The sequence below is a fragment of the Dysidea avara genome, chromosome 3 (assembly GCF_963678975.1).
Source record: "Dysidea avara chromosome 3, odDysAvar1.4, whole genome shotgun sequence".
NCBI lineage: Eukaryota > Metazoa > Porifera > Demospongiae > Dictyoceratida > Dysideidae > Dysidea > Dysidea avara.
In genome coordinates, this window is record NC_089274.1 from 38,762,349 (window position 1) to 38,783,285 (window position 20,937).

General features: G+C 38.2%; 1 protein-coding gene across 5 annotated transcripts in view; it reads left to right on the forward strand.

Moving 5' to 3' along the window:
* Window positions 1-17,314, forward strand: part of LOC136250913 (ephrin type-A receptor 7-like) — a 37,739-nt gene extending 20,425 nt beyond the window's left edge. The window contains exons 4-17 of one of the 5 annotated variants that reach the window (XM_066043259.1): window positions 9,131-9,319; window positions 9,842-10,030; window positions 10,411-10,794; window positions 10,843-11,226; window positions 11,542-11,733; window positions 11,993-12,057; window positions 14,314-14,660; window positions 15,848-16,129; window positions 16,181-16,334; window positions 16,389-16,481; window positions 16,536-16,649; window positions 16,705-16,790; window positions 16,852-16,905; window positions 17,018-17,157. In XM_066043259.1, the coding sequence (XP_065899331.1) occupies window positions 9,131-9,319; window positions 9,842-10,030; window positions 10,411-10,794; window positions 10,843-11,226; window positions 11,542-11,733; window positions 11,993-12,057; window positions 14,314-14,660; window positions 15,848-16,129; window positions 16,181-16,334; window positions 16,389-16,481; window positions 16,536-16,649; window positions 16,705-16,790; window positions 16,852-16,897 (2,525 nt within the window). In that variant the 3' untranslated portion in view covers window positions 16,898-16,905; window positions 17,018-17,157. Of the gene's footprint in view, window positions 1-9,130; window positions 9,320-9,841; window positions 10,031-10,410; window positions 10,795-10,842; window positions 11,227-11,541; window positions 11,734-11,992; window positions 12,058-14,313; window positions 14,661-15,847; window positions 16,130-16,180; window positions 16,335-16,388; window positions 16,482-16,535; window positions 16,650-16,704; window positions 16,791-16,851; window positions 16,906-16,995 lie in introns of all 5 variants that reach the window. The other 4 variants (XM_066043260.1, XM_066043257.1, XM_066043258.1 and 1 more) reach the window with 4 other exon arrangements.
* The last annotated feature ends 3,623 nt before the right edge of the window (window positions 17,315-20,937 follow it).

Genomic DNA, 20,937 nt, shown 5'->3' on the forward strand with positions numbered 1-20,937 from the left:
CGTGACAACATATTGGTGTTATTTTTTGTGAATAATCGCTCATAACTCTTTGCCTGTTTATTGTATTCCAGCCAAAGTTGGTACCGAGATGCGCCTTTATACCCCCCTTCTGTGTGCCAAATGTCAAGGCAATCGGATATGGCGATCGCGTTTTATAGCAGTTTTTGTAAGTGTGCGACAAGAAAAAGAAAAATAAGAAGAAAAAAAACGAAGAAACTGAGCCAATTTTTGAAGTCGCATATCTCGGGAACTCACGAAGCGATTTCGCTCCAATTTGGAATGCGGAGTGCTGTAGTTGGAGGGCATGTCCACAGCAAACATCGTCTTGTTTCATCAAGGGAGCACAGAGCTACGGAGGTGCGAAAATTGCGTTTTCTTTCTTCCTGTCAATATACTCACGGGTGTTACGCGCCGGCTTCTTGGGCCGCACGACACACTACCGTGTGTCTTGATATATATTGCAAAGGAATGTGGATATTAAACTCTAAATTTGTAAGCAATTATTATTATGAATCTACTTTTGCTGCAGACAATTAACATTTTTTAGATAAGAAAATTATTTGGCCTTCTTATATCAAGACCCACGGTAGTGAGTCATGTGGCCAAGAAACTACAAAGTGCATGCCATAATTAAAATGTGCACGGCTTCTACCATGAGCTATTTATGTGTAGGGACAGTTTTGCAATTTTATCCCTGAATTATGCAATCATCCTCATTAGAAATGTACAGTATAGCGGGTGCCAGAACTGTAATTACGTCGCAACCACAAAAATAAGAGCAGGCTCATTTTATTATGCTGATATTTGGTGTTATCACCGTATTATCATTGAATATTACTGCCTTTTTGTGGATTAATATACCGTATGACAACAAATATTGGCAAAGCTTATATTTGGCGAATAGCTTAAGTTTAACAGTTGGTGAAATTTTAATTTGGTGCAAGTTTATTTTAATTTAATTTGGCTTAATTTGGCGTTTAACCAAGTTGTGGTGCATAGTAGTTACAGTAACTCTTAGACGAGCTATATCAGACAGCTCTGCGTCACTGCACAGTGCGTTGATTAAACTGCCGATTATTCCTAGCTAAGGGACTAGCACGGCAAATCACCGATAGCTAGCTAGCTATGCACTTCATCTTTAACTCACATCGTGCTGTCTATCTTGCTACTGTGGATACACCACTTCTTGCACCACTGAATTCATTTCGCACGAAAGTAATGGAGTTACACGTGGTGGAAAGTTGTGTACGCGGCTTTCATGTGTATCAAGACATTTGGACGCTGGCTACAGGAGAATGCCTGTCATGTCAAACAGAAGACAGCAATGCATTTGATCCATACGTTCTAGCCATTAGGAAAGGTGCAGATGTGATTGGCCACGTACCCCATAAGATTTCTGCAGCGTTCTCCCTTTTGATACAGAGAGGAGGTACTCTCACTTGTATAATTACCGATTCCCGCCATCAGTATTCTGCAGATTTACCACAGGGTGGTTTGCAGATACCCTGCAAGCTTGAATTCAAGCGTGACAATGCAGATCTGCTATCAATTATAAAGAAAACTTGTAAGAGCAGCTCCGCCAATTGATTTTGAATTGAAACATCATGCACCAGTGCTAAAACGAAAACTTAAAGCAAAGCCGGAGGAGCTTCCAGTTAAGAAGCGTAAACAGATGAAGGAGAGCAAAGTCATTGATTTGGACCAATCCAGCCAATCTTCCCGTGACATTGCTAAAAAAGATCCATGTGGTAGATGCAACCTAACAACAGTTGATAAAAGCATCATTTTAAAAGGTATGGTATTAGTAGTTTCCATCCAGTGTAATTTTTATAAATGAATATCTGTGCAGGTGAGCAATTGACGGACAAACACATGAACTTTGTCCAAAAGTTGGTTGGTGACAAGTTCAAGGATGTGTATGGCCTGAAATCAACACTAAAGCTACATAAATCTACCAGGGTTCCAATGAGATGCACAAAGAACTTCCTGAAAATTGTACATTGCAGAACAAACTACTGGATCATTGCTTCCACAATACTCAGCTATCCAAAGGTTACCATATATGATTCTCTGTTTGATTCTGTTAATGTGAACACTACTGCTATTTTAAAGTTGTTATTCGGACCCAAAGTAGAAGTGGTGGTGAATAGTGATAGAAAGCAAGTTGGTGTTGAGGACTGCGGTCTATTTGCTATTGCAAATTGCATCTGCTTGGCTGAAAGAAGCCTGCCAGGAAGTTATGACCAACCGAAGATGAGGTTGCATTTGGTAAAATGTATTGAAGCGTTGAATTTCACTGCATTCCCAATACTGGTATTCAATTGGACAGTTAGTATTATGTATTAATTCTTTTCTGTAATTATAATAATTATGCTTTACAATTCAATTATTAATAATACCTATCTAAACAGACTACAAGTTAATGGCATCTAAGATTCCTGCCTTTCTAAATCCACTTATCGCAACTTCAGCTCTTTTCTGCCAACCAGAAATTATCCAGTTAGCACTGAGGCTTTTGATGACCTGTAATCCCACATCAACTTTGACTTGGCAAGTGGAACGGTTTCTAACTGCTTTTTTACTTCTTGGGCATGCCATTGTTGGAAACTACTCTTAAGGTGGTCTTTCATTAGTTTATTTATTGAAATATTCAATGGCTGTAGTTTATCTGTACAATTAGCTGGCAACTGAATTGGGACAATATTATGGCTTCTCAAAAGTGACAAAATGGCGGCAGTTGTTTGTCCACGGAAGTTATCAAAAATGGCTGCTGCAGGAGATGCTAAATCCAATTTCAACTTTTGTCGCTTCTCCGTAACAAAGGGCACAATAACTTCATCAATGTAGCACTTTATGGTAATTTCATTGGACCAATGGTTCTCGGAGTGCCACACATCCCAACCATCTGGAAATGCAACTTGTGGGTAACACTTAGGTGTATTCCCTTGGTAGAGCAACTGTGGAGGTAAGTAATCACCAGCTGCAGTAACAGCTAAGACTACTGTTAACTGCCTCTTGTCATCAGTATGGGCAATTGGTATATACAGTTTGTGCACCTTTTTTATCCATAGTCCAATCTCCAGTTGGAACAATGGACAAGCCAGTTTATTATCAGACTTTCTGGAATACTATTGAATAGTACCTCGGCTGCTACATCAGCCAAGAAGATCTCTTTGCATTCATCAAATTGTGCCATTGAAATTTTCCCCGACGTTAAACACTTCCTTTTAACAAATCCCATCCGTCGTAACAATGACTGTGCCCAGCTCTTTGTAATGTTGATGTGTCCACCATGTGAAGAAAGCTTAGAAATATCACGATAAGAAATGATTCCTTCAGCAGCCCCTCTAGCAACAGTTGTATTCACCACTCCACCAGCTGCTCTAAGGTTACTTATGAACTCCTTCACCAATGAATCCAGCTGTTCTCCCAGACGTACTGGCCTACCTCTAGGCTTGGTTTCCAGTTCAGAAGTAACGATAGGTTCTTCCTTGTGTTCCTCACTATCAGATGTATCTCGACTTTCAGCTTACTTTCTATGCTGCTCCAAAATCACTTCTTTGAGTTTCTCTAGATACTTTTCCTTTAGCCTTCTTGCTGTGGACTCGTTTATTGGGATTCCCCAAACTGCAGAGTAGTGTTTAGCTGCAGTAGTGGGACCATTCTCTGTAGCACATTTTCCGATCATTGCATGCTGCTCTTTTGAGTACGAATTGTACTGTCCACGACTCTGGGTCTTCTCTGCTGCCAAACTGACAGCATTGGCAATTGACTTCTGAGCGGCTTTAATGTCTTTCTGGGACAAAATCAATGGATTGCAGCTCCTGCGAGGCTCTATTTTTACGTATTTTAACATTGCCATTGCAAATATAACCAACACGTGTTATTCAATGTTTGAAAGTATTAGAAGCTGTAATATATGCACGTGCAGCTTGGCGGTGGTTTAGAAGAGGCGCCGGCCAATATCTTAATGGAAGATGGTATTGAAAGCTTGTCATGAGTGATTTGGCATGAAAATAATATTGGCGAAATTTAAATTTGGCAGTTTGGTAACAAATCGCCAATTCACCAAATTTAGTTTACCGCCAAAATTTGTTGTCATACGGTATACTGGCACAGGAGTTTTCTATTACTTGATTGCCTGTACAGTGGATTTTACTTACCAAGTGCCTAATCCAAAAAATAACTTTCAAAGATGCAGCGTGGACACAAACTCAACAATCATATAAACGTGCTGTGAAAGTGTGAAAAACGTAACTTCCCTAGGGAGAGTGTTTCAGGATAATTCCATTTAGCTGTATCATGTGATTGCCTTTACTCATAGAAATTGTCATTCAGACCTGGGATGAATGAAGTTAATGGTGCTCATGTGCAGTAAAGCCAGCTAGCGATTAATTGCTCATATCACACACAATGGCTAATTGAAACATGCAGCAATATCCAGACAGCTAGTGTTTAAAATGGCTAACATGCAGCAATGCAATTCAATATTTCACAATGTGTGCTTTTAAAAATAAACCACTGTCCATGTTGGCAGACAAATAGACATAATAATACAATACAATACAATACAATAATAATGATTATAGGCTTTGCTTCTTAATGTTGGATCTGCGATTGTGTGCTCCAGGGGACATCAATGCTGCCAGGGAGGGAGGAGCATGCCCTCAGATCCTCCTAGAATGAGTGTGCTTCACACACTATCCACTTATATGATAGAAATATTCATAATGACCTGATCACAAATATAAGCTAAGCCAGCTAGGTAGAGAGACTCCGCTTTTACTTTTGGCCCCTGGTTTCTTTTAGCAGCATTGCAACTTCTCTGTATGTCATCCAGCTGTCCAGCACTTGATAGCCAGTAGTTCTGGGGTGGTGGCAAGGACATTCCATCTAGCCCGGGAAAATCCACCACTGTCACCCGCTATTCCACTCTAAGTCACATACCTGGATATAAAAGTAGCGATATGAAGTTATATTATTACGGCCAATACAAATACAAGGCTATATTAGTACAACCAATATGAAGTTAGTATAAGCAATATGTTGTGTACGCATGTATAGTTTACTGAATGTATATTGCACTCATGTACAATGTATGTGTGTGAGTGTGTAAAAAGTACATGTGCACATGCATACAAGTTTGTGATTGGTCTCCTTTACAAAAGCTGTAGTCTATTTACCAACAACCTGTGCTGCAAGTGGAAAACCACCAGTAAATGTGATTTTCACTGGACCTGCCAAAAAAACAGCACTTTCAATCTGAAGAGAAGAGGTCTTGGAAACAAGTTTGGCATGCACATTTACCATGCACAAACAGTCAGAAATGAGAGGTTATACAAAATCTCATTGCGCATAAATGTACCTGAAAAACCAGGACACCTTGGTAATCTAGACACTGGTGGTTATTACCATTACTAGTAATTGATCTGTAAAATAAAATGATCTGGCCATGTGAAACTATTGGGACACCAAACATCTTACATAAAGCAACGTGTGCCTGACCCTAAAACACCAATCCAGTCATTTAGACCATTGCCAGTCAGCACGCAGCAAAAAGTATCTTATTCATACACATATTCACTTGTGTTTATCTTCTACCTGCCGCCAAAGTTCCTTGGACTTCCAATGACACAGCTATCCAACACTGATTAACTCCACACTAGTATTTTTTTCATTACATAGCGTGGTGTTTACTGTAGAGTGAATAACAAGCCACTGGATCCATAAATATATGACTCTTAATAGGGATTGGAAACAGCACCATGCGGTAGAAATAGGCTTGTTTCAAATGTTACGAGTGGTTTCCATGATTTGTATTGTATCATACAGTATGATAGTACTGTATAGTAGGGACCACAAAGGAGTAGGCATGGCCCACAAAATAACATCACCCAAAAACCAGCCTCAATTTTCCCAGATGACAATGGAGCACTATTGGTTAGGTCAAACTAAGCCCAAAGAAGCTTTCAGATTGAGCAGAAACGCCTTCAAAAAGTTGCTACAGAATTTTTAAAAAAACTTTATTTATTGGAATTTTCTACTGAATGAGTAACTGACTGATGCCTTCAGACAATTGTAACTCAATAACGGCTAAGGCTATGGGCTTGATTTTTCACTGCTTGACATTGCTTCGGCCCGAGAGGTGCCTTTTGGCATACCACAGTACATACAACACATTCTTCATGGACTTACAAGTGTCCTCCTTTGTGTCCATTCATCTCTTCTGACAGCGAAAAGTGTTGATTTGGTGGTAGCACGTGATGGCTTCCCTTTGTAATGGAAATCGTCCGTATTTTTCATAGTGGCCATTTTGATTACAGAGGTGCTTTTTGAACAGTTCTTGATTCGTGCTGCTGTATAACAAGTTGAGCATAGCTGACAATGAAACATAATGGATACTTCACTTTTCAGACAATAATTGATATAGCTGGGGCGTGTGGCACCATTTCTTTCTTTCGGTATATGCGTGGATTGCAGAGGTGCTTTTTGAACAGCTCTTGATTTGTAATGCTGTGTAACGGGTTGAATATAGGTGACAACGAAGCATAATGGATACTTCACTTTTCAGACAATAATTGATATAGCTGTGGCGCGCGACGCCATTTCTGATGCGGTATGCATAGGTTCACCAGTCATAATAATTATTTACAAAAAAGTTAACAAACAACTACACAAAAAAAATTGAATTTTCAACTAGAGTAGGGACCATAGCACATCGATAAAAAGTATTGAAACAAGTTGGAGTAGTCCATGATATTAAATCACAGTAAAACAATAAGAAGTGTTATAACCCTACTGTACATTTCCATTACGACAGTAGGGATATAACACTTCTTATTGTTTTGCTGTGATTTATAATATCATGGACTATACTCCAACTTGTTTCAGTACTTTTTATTGATGTGCTATGGTCCCTACTCTAGTTGAAAATTCTAGTTTTTTGTGTACTTGTACTAATTTAATTGGCCCCTAATGATAATTTAAAAGGTTTTGCGAGAGTGATTTAGAACCTAAGAGCCAAGTGTGCCACCATCCTACTAGCTTCATTCCATAGCTTTTGCATTAGATTAAAGCTTGAAAGACAAACAGCTATGCTAGACAGCAGCTGTGCAGAGTTAGGAGAATGGTACAGTAATACCTAGCCAAGTTGTAACCAAGGAAATACACCACAGTTTAAACTAGAGGTGTGGCTCACAAATCATCCTGTTCCATTCTAATGACAAAGGGGTTCTAAAAAGCCACGTATCATCAATACCAGAAGGTGTACACAGCTGCTACAGAAACAGAAACATACCTTTGGTGTAGAAGCGATACCGAAACGGCACGATATGGCAAGTTCCTTCTGTGAGAAAGGCCAGTCAGTGACTTCCACCAAAGCAGCTTGTATCGCTCAACCTTAGAGAACTTTCATATTTCAATAAACCTACACTGATAGTCTACAGTAAAGGGAAATGTTGGTCCTTTCATGCTCTTCAAGTGGTGACAAGCGAAACACACCTCATATCTATCTAGTGATGTCAATCGTACACTGGGCGCATGATGCCATTTCCAATCCCTATTAAGAGTCATATATGTATGCTGGAACTAAACAGCCAAATTGGCACTAAAAATATGTAATACGATTTCTTTCAATGTTTACACCATGCAGGGCGAATTTTAACATCTGGTAAAACTTGACCATAGTCTTAGGAAACTTACTCCAGTTATTCTCGTGCTGCCTGACTTTAATACATATAACATATAAAGTAGCAAACATTGTCTGAGGCTCCTCCTTACACTAACATATGCACCTAACTCTGATATAATATATTCACTCATGTTCAGTCAAGGAAAAGCCTTGATTGGAGGATTGCAAGAGTTCATAATAATTTATATTTTATGAACTCTTGTTTTTATGCATTGCACATTTCATCAACCACATAACAGACATTCTCAAGGTCAGTACTTACCTTAGCAAATGAACTAATTTTGGGGTACTTACTGAGAGTAGGCTAGAAGTGGTACCACTAAAACCAGTGAAACTCATAATCACTTGTTTTTAAAAAAAACACTGTATGGTGTATGTGTAATGTTTCATGAGTGCCATAGGCCAAGCTTTTAACCCATGATCAATATTTAGATACAGTACTGCTCAAACATAACGTTGCACTCGCTCGATTGCGAGTGTTTAAAAAATTTGCTAATTAAAGGGTGTGGCACCTGTTTTCTTCACGAGTATTAATCCCGTTTCATATGGGATGAATACCCGCAAAGGAAACAGGTGCCACGCCCTTTAATTAGCAAGTTTTTTTAATAACTTGCAATCAAGCGGTGCAACGTTACATTTGAGCAGTACCGAATGTTTGTCTTTTTACTTATCAGGTGACTTGAGTGGTATTATTACTTATACCATTGCCACTCAGGATTTGCCTGATATCTATGCCTGATATCTATGCCTGCACCCCTTGGGCCTGTAGCCCTCAGCTTGGGCATGTATATCAGGCAGATCTGTTGTGGCAATGATATAAATATTATATAAGTACTCCCATGATATATTGTGGTGCACTTTATTTTTCAGTATTGCCCAAATCTAGTGTCTAGCAAATGCTACTCCCAATAGCTGCATGCCATTTCCTAAACTGAAACAAAACTTTCATGATTAATTGTATCCAAATTACTAAAAACATAGTGGACATGAATAACACTAGAACTCCTACTGGTCATTTATAATATGATGCCCATTGCCATAGCTAGTTGGAAAAAACTGGCACAACGTAAGCAAGCATTGCCAAACAACTACTTACTGATTACCATATTCGAAAACCAGAAGTTCTAGTATATATAAGATAATGCAGTAAGTCCAGAACTCTTTTGTAAAAGTTGATGATTCAGCCTGCTAAAAATGTGTCATGTATTAGCTGTGCAACACGAGGCACTCAGGCTTGTCATGTATTAGCTGTGTAACACGAGGCACTCAGGCTTTTGCCTAATACGTATGCCCTCAGCCCTTGGGTCGTTGAGCATGCCGTTCATATATCAGGCAAAGCCTCCCTGCCTGTGTTACGACTAGTACTCATGCAGTAGCTATAGTAGTTTTGTAAAGTATTGGTACCTCCATGTATAACCAATTATATTATTGTTAAACTAGTGAATTGTTCAATGCTAAATGACCCAATCAATGGAACAACTACTTGTTCACTGGGAGTTGATGGAGTCCCTTCCTATGAAGACACTTGTAGCTTCACATGTAACACTGGTTATGAGCTAATTGGTAGTGAAACTAGGACCTGTCAGAGTGATGGAAGCTGGAGTGGGACTGAAACCATGTGTAGAAGAGGTGTGTTATAAAATATACTATATGGAGGGAAACTTTGTAAAACAAATTAGTTGCATGGATTATACCTCACAACTATGCTTAAATATAAAATAAGTATGTTCCTCGTCATGGTTCATTTTAAATTAGTGGATGAGTTTCTTTCTGGGGTATACAAGCTGCTTCAGGTGATGTTAGCATTGATATTTGTGGTTGTGTGGTACTCCATTAATTTGGTTTAGAGGGAGTACAATATTTATGGTCAGGGCTAATCCAACATAGGCCCCTGCTCCTGAGGGTCTTGCTAAATTGGACTAGTCTTCTACTTATTAAATGGAAGATATGTATAGAATCAGGAAACAGGCTGGTACTCAACTGGTTGTACTATGCTACGTAGCTGCACATGAGTTGGTTTCAATGTGCAGTAAATAGGAAGGAGACAAGTGGTAGTCATTCTCCAAATTTACCTCCTAAGATTCAACACACTAAAGTTTCTCTCTGTTTAGGTATTGTGATTTACAGTTATAGTAATTTTTGTTGCTGTAGTTCCTTGTCCATCACTTACTGATCCTAGTAATGGAATACTCACTTGTTCACTGGGAGATGATGGAGTTCCTTCCTATGAAGACACTTGTAGTTTCACATGTAACACTGGTTATGAGTTAACTGGTAGTGCCACTAGGACTTGCCAGATTGATGAGAGCTGGAGTGGTAGTGAGACCATGTGCAACAGAGGTTCATGTTTGGGTTGTGAGCATGTGCAATACAACTTAAAAGCCATGTCATCACAATTTGGTGCAATCAAATGTTAATGCATAAGTAACCAATATTACATTCAGGTGACCTGTGAAGTCCATTTATATGGTTTTTATTTCATTGCACTAGCTGTTGTGTAATATGTTTCTGTGTTTAAAAATAATTAATTTTGGAAATGGCTAAACTACCCAGTTGCACTATTAAAAACTCTGTGTGCTGTATACTTCATTACTTTCATGTTATTGAAAATATATTATATTGATGCACTAACATTTTACAGTATCATGATATGCATCAATACATATTGCACATCTGTGTAATAATTTTGTTAATTAGTTTTTGATATTAACAATTCATAGTACCCTGTCCATCACTTGCTCATCCTGATAATGGAACAATCACTTGTTCACTGGGAGATGATGGAGTTCCATCCTATGAAGACACTTGTAGTTTCACATGTAACACTGGTTATGAGCTAACTGGTAGTCCTCAGAGAACATGTCAGTCTGATGGTAGTTGGAGTGGATCTCCGGTGTCCTGTACCATCATGGAATGTCCGTCATCATCACTACCAATGAACAGCATGTTGGCTGAGTCTTGTAGTAACACATATCAGTCAATGTGTGATCTACAGTGTGAAGAAGGTTTTAATGGTAGTGGAGACCCATCATTTGTGTGTGATGTGTTGAATGATGGATCAGTAATGTGGATGACAAGTGGAGGAGGATTGAATTGTGAAAGGAGTAAGTTGTTTTGTTGGTGAAATTGTGTATTAATTTGATTTATTCTAGTTCAGTGTAATACCAGTTTATCATCACCCAGTAATGGCGAGGTCTCATGTAATTCTACTGGTGTATCACGTTATGAAGATCAGTGTTCATTCTCATGTGATCCTGGATATGAACTGACTGGGTCCTCAACCAGACAATGTTTGTCTAATGAATCATGGAGTGGAGTTGATGTGACTTGTGATATTCTTCATTGTAACAATTTGACTAGCACAATAGAGAATAGTATATTAGTTAATGATTGCGGTTGTGAGTTTGGGTCAGTGTGTAGTCTAGGATGTGAGACTGGCTACAGACCAGTTGGTAATAACATGTTCACTTGTGATAGTGTAAATGTTTTGGTGGAATGGAGAAATAATGTCACCAGAGAAATCTTTAAGTGCATAGGTACATATGTGTGTATATATAGACAATGTTAGCTTGCTGCATATAGATAGCAGTATTTGAAGACAAATGCCATGTATTATTGCCTATTTGTTGTATTTACTCATATTGTACAGTAATAGTGTTATAAGTAATGTCCAAAATGAAGGATATACCCTTAAGTGATTCTGTACTGAAGAGTGTGCTTACTATTATTTACACTCAGTCACTTGCATGGTGCCTGGTACCCTGTAGAATTATAAATTTTTATAAGTAATACTATTTCATGTAGTAGATTTTACAATGTAATACCACACTGGTTATTTTGTTTAAAATAAGGAGTTGGAGATAGTGATGATGATAGTGGTGGATCAGCTGGTGCTGTTGTTGGAGGAGTACTTGGAGGACTTTTGATTTCTTTGGTTATAGTAGTAATTGTTCTGCTAATAATGTTCCATGTACGGAAGAGTAAAAGAGCATATGTTGTTGGTGTCAAGTCAAGTTACATTTATAAATGTAAGTCCTGCTCAGGTAACAATACATTCTGTCATATAGTGTATGTTGTGTGGTACATTTATGCGATTAAGTCAAGCACATGTATTTTTGATTAAATGCACGAAATGAAGATGTTTAAAATACTGTGGTATTTCAGCTCAGAGCCGTTTGGTAATTAAAATTTCTGTTAACTATAGATTTATTGTGACAACTGAGTTTCCAATATATACCAGCTATTCTCTTTGTGTACTTATATTTATTACAGTAATTGCATACCAAGTATGTTTTATTACAGATGACAATAATATGCGTGATGAAGTAAGCGGCACAATTGTTGGGAAGTACCAACCACCCACTGTGGTATGTATACCTGGACTTGAGTGTTTGTACACTTGTGTATAGCCACTTAATATTGTTTCATTGAGACATTGATATGAACATGCCTTTCAACTATAAGCAAACCAAAGGTCTCATGGAGTAGCAAACATGGTTTTTCACATTCCACATGTTTCCAGGCAATGATGTATATAATCACTATATAGTGTAAAAATAATTTTTTTAAAGTAAAACATGGGAATAGAGATCGCTGAAAAAAGTAAAGAAACAAGAGTCAAACAAGCCAGCATGTTAAACACACAGAGATATCTATATGGGCTCAATGGATATAGTAGAAACTAAGGAAAAAACAGTATTTTCTCCATTAATTAGGGGCAGATAAGTGCTGAAATACTTCTGTATAAATGTTTATTTGAGTTCAAATAGAGATCTCTGTATGTTTAACATGCTGGCTTGTTTGACTCTTGTTTATTTACTTTTTTCAGCAATCTCTATTCCCATGTTTTAATTTTTAAAATTATTTTTACACTAGTTTTTTTACTTTTTATAAATATGGATACCTAACATGATCATAGTGAGGTGCTGGTGATGCTTGATATTACTCAGTATCGAGTCAGTCATCATGTACATTATTAGTTAGCTAAGACTATCAGTGTTATCAAACACCAATGTATTGTTTTCTTACTATGAATGTATACTTTGTACTACACAGCCTTGATATATGCTGTGAGTAACAGTAGTATGGCTTCAGTTAGGTGATCACGATAAGTCAAGTACCCAGTGGTACACAACAACATTGCTGATCTTAATATACTTTGGTTAATAAAATGTAAGTAATGATAAGGTTTCCAAATGAACATGTTAATGTGAATAAATTGGATACTTATCAACACATATTAACACATTGGTTACCCTTGCAGAGACTAAGCCAGAAGGTCAGTGGCAAAGTGAACCTAAAAGAAACACTGAAATTTGCTTGAAAGTGGATGTTAACATTGCAATATGCATTTAAAAATAGGTCATGGACATGAAGAAAGACATAGGAAGGAAAGTTATGTAGTTTTTATCCCCAAAAAGTACTCACATTTTGCTCTAGCCCTGTGGGGAAAAAATAATAATAAGATGAACAAAATGGCTCAAAATGGCAGATTTCAATTCTTTTAAAAAGTACTTTTATCAAGTCATTTTGACTTCATCTTTGCTAGTAGACCTAAACTTCTTCCAAATCAACTTCTAAGGCTTCTTTTGAGGTTGGAAAAGGTTTCTAAGGTGGTGTTTAGTTGAGTGTTGTATTAGGATTTTGGAAAAAAACATAGGTGATCTCTATTATGAACCACTACCATGGTTCATGATTTAGCCTCCTTGGAGAGTCTTAAAGTGCATACGGAATTTTACAGTGCACTATTTTAAAGGCTATGTGTATGATATATAGTTGGACACTTTCTTCTTATCTTGTTAATAGGGCGTTACTATTCAGAGGACTGGACTACAGGACTGGTTTTTGCACATTTTATGGTTGGATTTACAGAGTCTTGCTAGTAAGCACCCTTAAGACGCTGAAGACAAACAGTGGACTATGCAAAAACTGTCTCTTAATAATTTCGCTACTGTTCATTATGCCACTATACAACACTTATTCCTTCTCTGGTGTGTAGTAATGCTGCAGGGCAGGCAGCGCAGGGAATCAAATGTGACAGCAATAGTTAACCAGTAATCAACTTGTCAGCAGACAATATCCTTCGAGATATCCTTAGAGCAAGCTTGAGGAGCAAGTTAGTCTCACTAGTTTCGCTGCCAGACTTCTGTTTCAGTGTTGGGTTTATCAATTAAAGATTATTAGTGCCCATGCTGAAAAATCTCTAATTGGTAAGTCCCTGCACTGAAATAGAGGCGAGTCTAGAGTCCTGGCCACGCTGGTAAGACTAGCTTGCTCTAAGGGTATCTCGAAGGATATTGTCTGCTGACAAGTTGATTGCTGGTTAACTATTGCTATCACATTTAATTCCCTGCACTGCCTGCCCTGCAGCATTACTACACACCGGGGTAAGGAATAAGTGTTTCATAGTGGCATAATGAACAGTGGCAAAATTATTAAGAGACAGTTTTTGCACATTCCACTGTTTGTATTCAGCGTTTAGAAGTAGGCTGCAGGTGCCCTAAGGATGCTTACTAGCAAGACTCCATAAATCCAACCATAGAATGTGTAAACGCCTCCAGTGTTCCAGTCCAGTCCACTGAATAGTAATGCCCCTTGTTAATATAAGATATTATTTGTTACAGCTGTCAGATTATGAAGATCCTGACTATTCAGTTACAAATAAGTATTCAGTTGTGGATCAGGCATTATCCTCACTAAACAGGACACAAGACACAATGGTCACATCACCTGCACCATATGAAATACCACTAACTATGTCCAGACCTACTGCAGGAATATATGAAATGGAAGATCCTTCACCATACGACATGGCTGAATCAATGGAAGCAGAGCAGCAAATTTACGAAACTCCATGTGAGAATGAAGAACCTGCTGGTCCAGTTTATTGCAAGCCTCCATCTGATGAACACAAGATTTATGAGGAATTTGCTGGGAAAAAATTCAGAAAGATCTTTCACAAGGAAGTTATGTAAGTTACTAGCCACGCAAAAACCTATGTAAAAAGGGTGTTGCCTGGGTGAAAAGGCTGTGAAATCAAGGGTGGCGGCTGCAATGATTCATTAAATTTAATAATGTATCCTGGTCATTGTTAAAGTTTTGGCATTAAAATCACTGCAGCCATTTCTTAGCTGCCACCTTTAATTTCACAACTTTTTCACCCAGGCTTTTAAAGGTCGTACCCTTTTTTACAACTTACCTGTTTTTTTCATGGATTTCACTTCTTTTTGTGTTTTTAATACTCTCAAGCTGTCCATATAAACTGGATTTGTGGCTTGTTTTTACCCAATTTCACAGGTACGATGAAGACAGAAGTGACAATAGTATTATATTGCAGATTTTATTTGGCTATCACTTGTTTATGTAATTGTTTACCAATAGTACAATAGTACTGTATATTACAGATCATGAAGGTTTGTAAAACCAGCCTCACAATACCTTCATGGCACTTTGGAATTTATACCCATATAGCCCATTGTGAAAGGCATTCATAAACTCACTTTACCTGTTTTTGAAATTGGCATGAATAAACCACTTCACATCAAAAGCTTACCTACCAAGAAGGTCTAAACTGGTTCTGCACAGTCTTCATTTCATATATAAAGGTTTGCTCACATGGGCGAAATGACACGGTCTCACTCACTCACTCACTCGCTCACACACACACGCACACTTTTTTTCAAAAACAATTACAGTAACCAAGCACTCGCCCTGGCGTACGCCTGGTTAAAAAAACTTATCAAGGCCAATTGCAGGGCGTGCGCCTGGTTAAAAAATGTTATCAAGGTTTAAGTGCACACTAGGTATGTATATATGCAGCTATGGAGACTACATATTACACATGTGGTATAAAAGTGTGGGAGAATAGGGTGGCACGAAGAAGAGCTTACTGCATTCTGCACTGTTCACATACAATATTTATTTGGTGATGTGGCAATTTCTACATTGTTTTTTATGTATGTTAAACTGTAAATTGACATAGGGACTGATAAACTACATAATGTATCCATGACTAAATTCTCTTCCAAGTTTCTACACACTTGTTTTTCCAAAAGCTGTATATGCTGTGGTCATAGTCAGCAGAGTAGTAGTTTTTGCATATTTTTATGCATATGAAATGAGAAATTTTCAATGATATACCATTTGTAAAACTAATAGGAGTTTAGAAGAGTTAGGAAATGGAGAATTTGGAGTGGTTAATCGAGGTATGTGGAAGCCGTCCTCCAATAAACAAGTAGAAATAGCAATAAAGACTTTGAACACTGATTCCACTGCTAAGGATAGGTTACGATTCCTCCAGGAGGCTGCTATAATGTGCCAGTTTGATCATGAGAATGTGATCAAGCTTTATGGTGTAGTGACTGAGACTCCTGCCATGATTGTACTGGAGTATATGTCACGTGGAGATCTGAAGAGTATACTCATGCAGCATCGACCCTTGTAAGCAGTTGTTTAAGTGCTTGCTGCTTATTTATACTGTGTTATATTTAGGGCTGTGAAACCTACTCATGAAAAACTATCAATTGTTTTACTAAAATTCTGTCAAGAAATTGCAGCAGGAATGGTTTACCTTAGTGCTAAAAATTTTGTTCATAGGGATTTGGCAGCTAGAAACATCCTTGTGTCTGAATCGAGCACTTGCAAGGTGACAGTTTTGTTTAAGCTAGTGTGTACTTTGTGATTATATGGAATTATTTAGATTGCTGACTTTGGATTGTCCCGTAATTTACTTAATGACAACTACTATGTCACATCAGGAGGAAAAATACCGATGAAGTGGACAGCTCCTGAAGTAAACAAAAGTCTTGTAGCTGCTGATTTTGTGTTAATTTTGAAATTGATTTAGGCTATGCACTACCGAAAGTACTCCGTGTACAGTGATGTTTGGAGCTATGGTTGTGTGCTATTTGAGATATGGAGTTTGGGACACAAACCTTTTGGGGACATGACAAGTGATGAAGTAAGTATACTAACATTTGATTATTCATTCCACTGCACTGTTTCATATATAACAGACATTGCAAAAAGTTGATAGTGGGTACAGACTTCCACCACCTCCTGGTTGTTCCAGAATCATATATAGAATGATGATTAAGTGTTGGTATGCGCACATATAATAGCATCACTGCATGTGTCAGTTACAGTGAAACCTGTGTATTTAGGACACCTTGGGACCAACTAAAAGTCCTGATTATTAAGGTGTCCTGATTTTCCAGGTCAGTTTCCATACTGAGGGATACTTTGGGACCACTACCAAGTGTCCAGATTATGCAGGTGTCCTTATTTTCAAGTGTCCTGATTAACAGGTTCCACTGTACATACTTGTAGGAATCCTGAGCCAAGGTCACGACCACACTTTGGACAGATTAAAAAATTACTAGCTAGTAATTGCAGTTACCTGTTGAGCTGGTCAGATGAAGATAAACAAATTGGTGGTAAAGATGTCATGATTTTGGGAGCACCCTTGGAGACTGCTAAGGACCTATATTATGATCTGCAGATGACATACAGACAAGTTTAATGAATGATTTGTATACATACAGTATAGTCATGTGTATCAAATGTATAATTTATTTTAAATTTAAAAGCTTTTGTCTATATAATAGTGTATAGAGGAGTGTCCTCAAATAAAAGAATTGACTAGCGGTAAATCTTTTCAGATTGCTAACACAGCCAGTATTGATTAAAGTATAATTGTATGCAAAAATTATTTCCATATGATTTGCATATTGTCATTTTGTGATGCAATAATTTATTGCACAGTGAAAGCTGTGTGGGACACCTTGAGGTGACCTGTAATGAAATTTTGGTCCGGAAATTGGTCCAGGTGGACCATTTTTTCAGACCATTTTACAGACTGACCCCATTACCAAATGTTCAGGTTATGCGCAGACATCCTTATTTTTTGAGTGTTCTGACTAACAGGTTCCACTGTAGCTACAAACATTATAGTGACTATATACAATGCCATAGTGCATAATTCCATTTTCCTATACTATCTGTTATGTTCCTGCTGCAGTCCTAAAAGTTCAAACATCAAAGGAGAATTTTTAAGACCCCTTTAGTTTATATGTGACCGGATTTAGCATAATCAACCATATGGGCGCAAAAGGCAAAAGTGAGATAACACCAGCATGAAGTTGCTGCACTATCAGGCTAACAATTTCCATATCAAACTCACCTTCAACTTGTCGGGTCTGCTTTTGGTGGACCATTCTCTGGCGGCCTGTATAACCACCCCAGACGTCTGTACAAGTCTGTGAACAACAGGAAAGTGCTTTGGGGGGTTCATACACTCTGGACAGAGCAGGGAGCTGAATGTGTGATGTATGTCTGTTTTGTGAGATTTCAGTCTATTTCCTGCCTCTGATGTGCTGTTTTGTGGTCTGGTGCCTTCATTTACCATTCTCGTCCATTTTGTAGTCTATCTCTTGCCCGCCCCACCACCCCCCACCCTCCACCCCTTTTTGAGGACTCGTGATACAGCAACACTGGTGAAAAACCTATCTAAAGTAGCGGGAAACTCTACAGGGATTACCTTGGCCACTAGCTGCTCTTAAAGGTTGTGAATTGCTCCATCTTTGCTGAAAAATCCAAACATGTAGCTGCCAAGGCTGGTGAGTAACAAAGCTTTAAATTATTAAAATATGTTTTTCTCTGAGTCAACAATGCACCCATAAGGGTGATTTTCCAAAATCCAGTCACATAAGACTTCTGGCTTAGCTATTGATGAGGTGGCCATATTAAAAATGAAAAAGGTGATGCTGTGCTACTTCTAAAAACCAGGTGCCATGCAGCTAGCTAACTCATCTAGCTATAGAATTAACCAACTATGTATTAGGCCATCATTATTATATTGCTTGTTTCTTGTCACCTAGTACAGCAAAAACTGATGCGGGCGGTAGGTGGTTATTGATTATTAGTTATACAGTTGACTGCTCTGTCTGAGTACATGACTGCTCTATTAGAGTATCTTGATCTTGAAAGGTGCAGCCTGTTCAACAAGAGTGGAGGGACTCCAACCCCTTATAGTTATCATGCTGCTATGTTTATATGCATTTACCTTAACAGCTGAGTAGTCATTTTGTGCCTCCCTCCATACTAAATAGTGCAATCATGTGATCAATAATCAATTAATTAAAATTTGGTGCAACTACCTAAAAATTGATGCGGGCGGTGATGGGAAACAAATAACGATGGCCTTTCCAATAGGTTTTTGGTTGTGCAATATCATTAGTGTGTAATTCTCGGATTTTGTAATTTGTGAAATTTTTGTAATTCTTCAATTACGTACTACTACTAAGGAAGCGCTTGTTAAACAAACTACTTTTAACAACATAATATTGTACACAAAAGTATCTTCTTATAGTTTGACTGTCATGTTTTTCTTACAAATTCTCTTGAAGCTGTTCTTTGTTTTCGTTCACGTACGTAGAGGATAGGCCCCTCTTCAACCCCTTGAATGGATACAGTCTACGCATAGATTTATAAACCCCTGGGGGTTATAAATCTATGGTCTACGAGGTCTGCACCTAGTCTTGTGTTACTAGACCACAATTTTCGTACAGGGGCTTAAGTGCCTGCACAATTATTTTCAATTGATAAGCCCTTGCATGAAAATAGCGGTCTGGCCACACAAGACTACCCGGTAGCCTGCACCATTGTTTTTCAGTTGTTAAATGCCTGTAAAACGTGAAGAGAAGGTAATTCACAAAGTCTGAGGAGAGTTGTCATACCCGTACGTATTTCAGACTGTCGAAAAGAAACCACCTCAGAGCAAAGTTTACCTGTGCAGACAAACATAGATAAATAGGCACACACACGCACATGCACACACACATTAAATTTTTTTACGAAATACTGAATGGATGAATTTCATAATACCAAAAGTTGCCCCTAGCAACCTGAATTATACAATATTTGTAGGGGTAAATGTTTATAGTAACATCTCCAAATTTTTTAAAAGGATAGCATATATAGGTCATGAGATATGTATAACATTTTAAAGTTTGTCATTTTTCCATACAGTGTCTATGAGAGGGGGCAACAGTTGTCCCTTCTGGGCATTCACATAAATAATGTGTGGGAAAGCAACAAACTCAATTAATGTCATTTCTCAATTTAACATTTGTAGGTTTGAATCTCACAATTAACCTCTCCAAATTTTAAACAAGTGTTAAAGGGCCCTTATGGGGCCCCTTTCAGGCTGGGGCCTGGGGCAAAATGCCCCAGTTGCCCCCCCCTGTGAGCGACCCTAGCTGTACCCATTATTCTGTCAATGCTTTTGCATCACAAATTAAGCTGATAGGTCTATCTTTCACATCTCCATCAGTGATGTTGCAACAACTAGGCTAAGCTAGCTTCAAAATCAGAGTCATTTTGCATTGGATATTGAGATTTTACTACCATGCACAGTGTGTTTTATACTCTATTAGTTATGCTTCAGAAAGTGAATATGACAATGGTACAGTGAAACCTCACCTAGCGGGCATGTCAGTAATGAGGCAATCAGGCGTGTGCCCACGGCCGGCTGAAGACCAGCTGTGGGCGTGCGCATGGTTTACTGTAATAAATGAATTTCATAATAAGGAGTTTTAAACCGTTGCCCCTAGCAACCTAAAATTTACATTATTTTGTAGGTGTGAATGTCAAAAGTAACGCCTCCAATTTTTAAAAGGATGGCACATGTAGGCCGTGAGATATGACATTTTAAAGTTTGCAGTTTTCCCATACATTATCTATGGGAGGGGGTAACAGTTGCCCCTTCTGGGTAATCACGTGGATGATGTATGGTAAAACCACAAATTTTAAATTGTCATATATCATGATCAATATATATACTCTATCGTTTAAAAGATCAATATACTCTAATAGAGCAGTCACAGTATTCTTCAGAGGAGCAGTGTAGCAAACATATAAATGAGGAGATATATAGTTGGTGAGTGGCAGCTATTGTCATTGTAGCACGTAATGACCTTTTCTTTTTTTTCTTCGACTTATAGCTAAGCTGAAGTTGTGATTCAGAGTGGAACCCTCCTTGCCCCTGGGGCCCCACTTTGACTCTTTGCCCTGGGCCCCTTAATTTCTCTGGGCGGCCCTGGGTACAGCTTTAGGAGCTAAATTGGCACTGACAAGCAGCAACTTAGTTTTTATTCCAAATTTGTCTGTTGCAACAACACAATTATACCTATAGAGAAATCATGCTGCATTTAAGTGATAAAAACAAACAGTCCACACAGTTAGGATTA